At 60.0% G+C, this 7,302-nt stretch overlaps 2 protein-coding genes across 2 annotated transcripts; both read left to right on the top strand.

Moving 5' to 3' along the window:
• Positions 1-2,203: 2,203 nt before the first annotated feature.
• SCHCODRAFT_01108654 (uncharacterized protein) lies at positions 2,204-3,043 on the top strand (the record flags this gene model as incomplete). Its single annotated transcript, XM_003026785.2, has 2 exons — positions 2,204-2,386; positions 2,504-3,043. The coding sequence occupies 2 exons, from the start codon at positions 2,204-2,206 to the stop codon at positions 3,041-3,043; spliced, it is 723 nt and encodes a 240-aa protein (XP_003026831.1).
• A 1,318-nt stretch (positions 3,044-4,361) lies between these two features.
• Positions 4,362-6,888, top strand: SCHCODRAFT_01108838 (uncharacterized protein; the record flags this gene model as incomplete). Its single annotated transcript, XM_003026784.1, has 6 exons — positions 4,362-4,403; positions 4,821-5,010; positions 5,076-5,599; positions 5,652-5,867; positions 5,920-6,293; positions 6,345-6,888. 6 exons carry the CDS (start codon positions 4,362-4,364, stop codon positions 6,886-6,888), a joined length of 1,890 nt encoding a protein of 629 aa, XP_003026830.1.
• Positions 6,889-7,302: the final 414 nt, after the last annotated feature.

Raw genomic sequence — 7,302 nt, 5'->3', positions numbered from 1 at the left:
CTCCTCGCGGTGAGGCCAGTCATGCTGTCGGATTCTCGTCAAGCTCGGCCAGTCAGTCTGTCCTCGACAATTTTCTCCTCGCATCGAGCTCGGCCAGCAATTCTCTCCTCGCATCGAGCTCGCCCTCCCCCGCCCATCGGGCTCGTCCTTTCATCACACCCCACCACGCCCCATGTCGTCCGCACCCCTCCCCCCGCGCCCACCCCCCCCCCCCTTCCCACCTCACCCACCACCACCTCTCCTTCCCACCACGCCGACCACCACCCCTCCTTCCCACAACCCCCCACGCGTCTCTTCTCCCACTCCCCACCCCACCCACGCATCATCCCCGCGCACTAAATCGCGGCCACCTCGCACGCGCACTAAATCTGAATTATAGCCATCTCAAACGTACCCTCCCTCCAAGTAGGGTGGGGAAGGGGTGAGGCGAAGAGGGAGGAGAGGGTGAGGGAGAGAGGCTTGGAGGAGGGGGAAATGGGGGGAAGGGGATTGGACGAGGGAAGGAGGGATAGGGAGGGGGAGGGACGAGGCGTGGATGATAAGGGGAGGGGGAGGGGGAAGGGAGGGAAGGGAGGGAGGGGGAGGGGAGGAGGGGGAGGGATGTGTTGTGAGATCGACGGGATGTGTTGTGAGATCGGAAGGGGAGCGCGAAGTACGGCGCGCCGTAATGAATTGCGCAGATCGGCGTACTGCGTTTGTCCGCCGGCACGCGCCCTGCTCTAGAGGACTGAACTTCTGGTGTCTCGTGAGCGATACCTCGATGAGGCGTACGAGCCTTTCCTGACGCAATCACAGCCATCCTGTATGACCTGATAAAGAGGACAAGGGCGCAAGAGTATGACGCGGAGAGGAAGGAAGGTAGGGTAAGTGACGTGTGGAGGGACGATGATGGTGTGAAGAGTCGATGGTGGTGCGTGCGAGCACCGGCGATGGCGGAAGGCGAGAAGCGGGAGCGGGCGCAGGCGGCGACGAGAGCGAGGGCGGGCGAGAGAGGCGAAGAGAGCGAGAGCGGCAAAGAGCAAGCTGCGGGGAACCGGACCGGACAAATGACAGCTTGCTTCTGCCTCGGTTCCGCGCGCGGAGTGAGGACGGTTTCTATGTACTGGTAGCTGACGACTGCGTCACCAGTAAAGATTTCCGGTACCTCGCTCCAAGCCAGCCATGACCACCTCTTCCGCTCCCAACGTCACAGCGACGCCAGTGTGAAACGGGGGCCCCTCTTCCACCAAACACCCCCAGCTGAGTCGCGCCTCCACTCGTATCGCATCTCCCGCTTCCACTCGTATCGCAACTTCTTCCCTTTCCCAAGAACGCCCGGCCCTCCCGCTCATTAAATTGGTCCAGCTCGTCCCACCCTTACTCTAGCTCGCCACACCGCACCGTCTAACAATGCACCCTCGCCTCTTGCTGACACCCTACGGCGCTGGCTATATTATGCCCCCGACGATGCCGGCTATATGCTCCCGACGGTACTGGCTATACGCGCCCTACGGTCCTGACTATATGCCCCCCACAGTGCTGACTATACGCCCCCGACGGTGCCGCTAAATATATGCTACTCTCGCCAACCATCCCCCCTCCATTCCATCCCTTCCCCTTCCCTTCTTTCCCTCTTCCCCTCCCTCCCCTCCCCCTTCCCCTCCCCCCTCCCCTCATCCTCACCCTCACCCTCATCCTCACCCTCACCCTCACCCTCACCCTTACCTTCTCCCCCACCTACCCTTCCCCCCACCTGTCCATCCACCTGTCCATCTCCTCCCCTCCCCCTCCCCCCCTCCCCTTCTATCCATTCTTCCCCCCTTTGCCCCTCCCACCTCTCCTCCATTCTCCCTTCCCCACCCACCGCCCGCGCGCCGGGGATGCGAAATGGGGAGTGCGAGATGGGGAGCGCGGGGAGATGCGCGGGTGGGGGGGAGGGAGGATGCACGCGGGGACTGAGGGTGGGGGGGGGGGAGGAGACGCGAGATGAGTGTCGGGAGGCGACGAAGCGGTGTCGCGCAGGGGGCGACGAAGGGAAGCGAGGGAAGGTAGAGGGAAGGGGGTGCAGAAGCGGCTCAAGGAGTGTTGGGAGACGGGGGATGGAGGTCGCGAGGCGTGGGGCCCGCTTGGCTGCGTGCATCTCCCGCACCCTCCCTCTCCCTCACCCCCCCTCTCCCCTCCCCTCATCCTACCCTCTCCCCCTCCCCTCCCCTCCCTCGCTCTCATGCCTCTCTTCCCCCACCCTCAGTCCACCGCTGATAGTGCGTGTTACCATTCCACACGAGTGAGGACGGATGTGAAGAGGGAGGAGAGGTGGGACGGTGGGCTACCGTTCGGCATGAGTGAGGTCGATAAGCTGCCGTTCCGCATGAGTAAAATCGGTGGTGGGCTCTCATTTCGCAAGGCGGTGAGCTAACATTTCGCTGAAGTCAGGACGGTGGTGTGCTCCCATTTGGCAGAGCCCGAGACAGTGAGATGCCATTCCGCATGGGTAAGGTCGATGAGCTCCCACCCCACTACGCAGAGCTCCGCGCTCCCGCTGCGCACGAGTCAGCACGGTGGTGTGCTCCCACCGCGCAGAGTGGTGAGCTCCCGCTGCGCAGAGCGGGGACGCTCCCGTCCGACCGGGGAGGAACACCTCATCCGAACGCGCGGGAAGGGAGGGGACGCGCCCGTCCGACCGAGGCGAGGGGAGGGGACGCCCCCGTCCTCCAAATGTAGGGAAGGAAGACCCCGTCCGACCGCGAGCGGGGACACCTCGTCCGAACGAGGGGAGGGGAAGACGTCGTCCGAACGAGGAGAGGAAGACCTCGTCCAAACGCGAGCGGGGAAGACCCCTGCCCACCCCGCCCGACGCCTTTTCCCCATCCCCTCACCCACCCCACGACACCCCCTCCTCCCCTCTCCCCCGCGACGCGTCTTCGGCATCGCGCCCTTGCCTGACGCCTCTTCCTTCCCTCCCCCCCGCGACGCCTCTTCGGCATCGCGCCCCCGCCTGACGCCTCTTCGGCATCGCACCCCCGCCCGACACCCTGTGCTCGAGTCACGCATATTCAAGCGCTGAGATGCACTCCGACATCGCCTGAGCGCCGTTCCATCATCGCTGAGCACAACGACTTCGTCTTCGCTGAGCTGCCGCCCCTCCGCTCGTCTTCGCCTGAGCCGAGCTGCCGCCCCTCCGCCGTGCTGCGTACGAGGTTGGTCAATAATCTGCTTGCTGACGCTCGAACGACCAGCGCGCGCCGTTTACGAATGTGTGTGCGGACGCCGGTTAACGAAACTCGTCCGCGCCGTGACACCCTGGCGGAACTCGGAAGTTCGTACCCCGTCGCGTCGTGTCGCGCGATGATTGTTCGCCGCGTAGTGTCCCGCGATAATCGTTCCTCGCGCGCCTTGACCGGGAGGGAAGGGGCGGGAGAGGGAGTGAGTGAGCGAGGGAGTGGAGACAATCGAGTGGAGGTGAGTGGGGTGAGGGGGAGGAAGAGGATACGGAGGACCAGGTTGGTCAAGGGCGAAGGACGGGATGGGCAGAAGCGGCATAAGGTGCGGGAAGGAGGGAGCGGAAGGGGAGAGCAACGGGAGGGGATATGAGCGGGAGGGGGACGTGAGCGGGAGGGGGACGTGAACGGGAGGGGGAGGGCATCGGGAGGGAATATGAAGGGGAGGGGGATGGGGAACAGAGGAGGACGAGGCGGGAGGGGAAGACGACTTAGACGAGACGCAAATGGAAGAAATGGAGGGAGGAGAGATGAAAAGGGTACGAAGGAGCTGACGTCGGGGCAGATGAGACGGAGTGGGGCGAGGGCAGAGAAGAGGGTTAAGACAGGTGTAGTATTCTCGGATTACTAGCTGCGCTCCGAGTCAGCATGGTGGATCAAAAGCAAGGACAGGCGTACCTCAAGGTACAACAGTGCGCGTGCGTCCATATCTACAAGGCCCTCATACTCGATCACCGTATCCCCTCCATTACGCTGTCACCTCCACCTCCCACTCCCGCCTATTGTTAGAATATATTCATCTCTACGCATACACAAGCGCCCACAGTTTCCTATTTAGGTTTTATCTCCGTACATACGTCTCCGATCGTCGATACACGCCTCAGCTTTTCCCTTCATCGCTGAGGCGTAAGTCCAGATTTATATATGTCCTAGACACCTGTACTGACGCTCTCGTAGTTACACGGTTCTCGTACAGGTACACACTTTCTATATAAAAGCTTTTCCCTTCATCGCTGAGGCTTACACGGTTCTCGTACAGATCCGTGCCCGCCGACTCCGTATCCTCCCTCCCCCGTCGCTCGCATCCTCCGTCACCTATACACCCGCATCATCCCTCCTCGCCCTCCGCGTCTGGTCCCTCTTCATCATCGCCGTCGCCGCTCGATGCCGCACGCGCGAGTCTACTTCAAAGTCGAAGGCACCGAGGTTGGTTAGAGATTCCACGGAAGCAGGAGAAGCAACGACAGCGAGCATCGGTGAATGCGGCGGAGTCAAAGGCACGACGGGGCGCACGAAGGGAGTGCATTCACCAGGGAGCAGAAGCGACCAACGACATGGTCCAGAGGTCCCTGCGCGTCGAGATAGGAAACAACAGTGTTGGACGTGTCAGGTCAGAGGTACTGACCTGACACCAAGGTCAGTGGGTCAGACAGGTCAGGTCAGGGAGGTTCAACCGCTCTGACCCCAGGGTCAGGAAGGGTCAACGGGAGTTGCCGATACGCACGTGACCCAACCGCCGCGTGTCGCCTCCGGGCCCGGAGGACTTTTTGCCCCAACGTCGTTCACCTCCGCTATCCTGCACATTCACGTCTATGTACTATGTCAAACAAAAACCCTCTCAAGAGCTGGGCCTGGGACTACTTCCACGACAGTGGGTCCAAGTATAAGGGTGACAAAACACACCATGAAGCCCGGTGCTTGGGCTGTATCCGGGACCACGAGAAAGTACTCGAGGATCAGCAGCGGGAGCGCCTCAAACTGGGCACCTTGCAGCCTGATCGACTGAAGGATACAGCAGCTCTTCGGAAAGAAGGTGTGTTCTCTGCATGTGGACGATCAGCCCACACGTAACCCCGAGTATACTGACGAGATCAATAGCCATCCGGGCAACTGAGCCTATCCGGGGAAGGGTCGACGTGATGAAGAGGCATATCAAGAAGTGCGAGCTGGTCAAACAAGCGGCCAAGGACCGCCTCGCTGCCGAGGAGATCGAGAAGCAGAGCGACGCGACGCAGGAGGATGCCGATTCCTCTGACCACCCCGCGACCGCTCGTCCTCCCGGCCCGATCCAAACCCTATTCAAGGTTGCAAAGAACAAGCCGTTTACTCCGGCGGCTCAGGCCGAGTTCGAGCGCGACTTCCTCAAGCTTCTCATCGTCATGAACGTCGCCATGCTCGCTGCCAACGACCCCTACGTCAAGCACTTCTTTGAGAAGTACGTCCCGGGCGCGCGCCTGCCTGACCGGAAGCAACTCTCGAACCGCATCCTCGACGACGAAGTCAACCACGTGACGGCGGCGGTCGCATCCGATGTGAAAGGCCAGTATGCGACGGGTACCGTGGATGGATGGAGCACGAAGAAGGACGCCGTTCAGTGCACTGGGCTGAACGTTGGTGGCAAGGTGCGTTTATATGTGGCATCCGCGGGACTAGCTCACTGATGCGACATGATAGGAATACCCCGGTCGAATCCACGTCACGACGGCGGAGCAGAAGACGTCCGCCAACCTTCTGCAGCACGTACTCAGTGATATCCAATGGATGGTCGCGACGCTTGGTATCATCATTGTAGCTTGGTGTTGTGACTCGGGTGGCGACTCGCGAGGTCTCCGGCCTCTCCTAGTTGCTCTCATGCCTTGGATTCTTGCCATACCCTGCTGGGGGCATCAGGTTAGTCGCCTTGACCTTCTTCTTTCCGCAATCTGTCATTGACAAGATGTAGCTCAACCTTGTTGTTTACAATTATGTGCACCGTGCGGGCGACTGGATCTCGGAGACGCTAAGCAAGTGTGCCATAATAATCAACTGGTTCACATCACATAAACGCGCGCTGTCGATGCTCATGGAAGAGGAGCGGAGGAGTCCGGAGCAGTGGACTCGGCTGAAGACCTTCATCCGGGCTGTCATCACGCGATGGACAACCCACTACTTGTCGGTCAGACGGATGGCAGAGCTCCGGGAGGTACTGCAGGTGCTTGCCATAGTGCGCCGCAGTCAGTTGCTTCTCGCAGGTGGCGAAAAGCAGGAGCAGATTGACGCTGCTGACGGTGTAATCAAAATCGTTGAAGATGGGTCATTCTGGACGAACATCGATGTGTACGTCTATCTGTCCTTCTGGCCTCACGGCTTCACTGACATGCTTGACAGCCTCAAGCGATACCTTGAGCCTCTTGCCATTGCCGCAAACGTTGCTCAGGGCTCATCGACCCGCTTGGACCACGTGCTAGTCACGCTCGCCTCGCTTCACCACGCGTACTCGACCAAGACCAAGTGTGGCGAGTACGACCGCCTCGAAGACAATGCCATCATCATCGCGAGCTTGGAGAAGCGCTGGGCTGCCTTGAAGAGGGACCAGGACTTCTACATTATCGCCGTTTTTCTCCATCCCCAGTTCCGTGCACACTTCTTTGACAACGCAACGCACTCGCTCTCACGTGCGGGGCTTTACACGGTGCTCAAGCGTGTGTACAGGCGGGTCTTCCGTGTACCCGAAGACGATGAAATGCCGCCCGGACTCTTCGAGAGCTACTGTCAATACTACGATGGGACAGGGCGCTATACGAGTGAGGGCTTCTCTCTACTAGTTAAGTTGGCCTTGCGGCATGCACGAGACCTGCGAGTGCGCAGTCAGGCTGACCCAGCCGTATACAGAAAATTCCCAATTTTGAAGAAGCCGGCGACGTGCATATGAGGGGGATATAGTATTGTACGTGCACACCCTCGACACGTTGGAATGCATCGGGCGCGCGTGAAATTGCCGTTCCGTGCATCGTTGTCAATGGAAATATTGATAAAGACATATATATTCAGTATCTACATACTTCAGGGCATGGGGGAGGGAAGGGGGAAAACGTGAGAAAATGTACAAAAACGGGGGAATTCTCGCCTGCGCCCAACGCATGAGGCACGTGGCGGCGTCGAAGGCGTTGAGTCTTGTCGTCGCGCGTGACTCGGAGATCTTGATGTCGAAAGTCGTTGCTTGAGGCAGTCGAGGTGAGTAGCAATGAGTCTCGGATAGCAAGATGCTGGGGCTCTCCTACAGAGGAGCCCCGGAATATATACTCGTTCTCGTGTCAAAGAGGAATGCATGTATGTAATGAGTCGT

Source organism: Schizophyllum commune (genome assembly GCF_000143185.2).
Source record: "Schizophyllum commune H4-8 unplaced genomic scaffold SCHCOscaffold_15, whole genome shotgun sequence".
NCBI classification, from domain to species: domain Eukaryota; kingdom Fungi; phylum Basidiomycota; class Agaricomycetes; order Agaricales; family Schizophyllaceae; genus Schizophyllum; species Schizophyllum commune.
The sequence above is the reverse complement of the archived record's forward strand: the minus strand, read 5'-3'. Positions and strand labels throughout refer to the sequence as shown.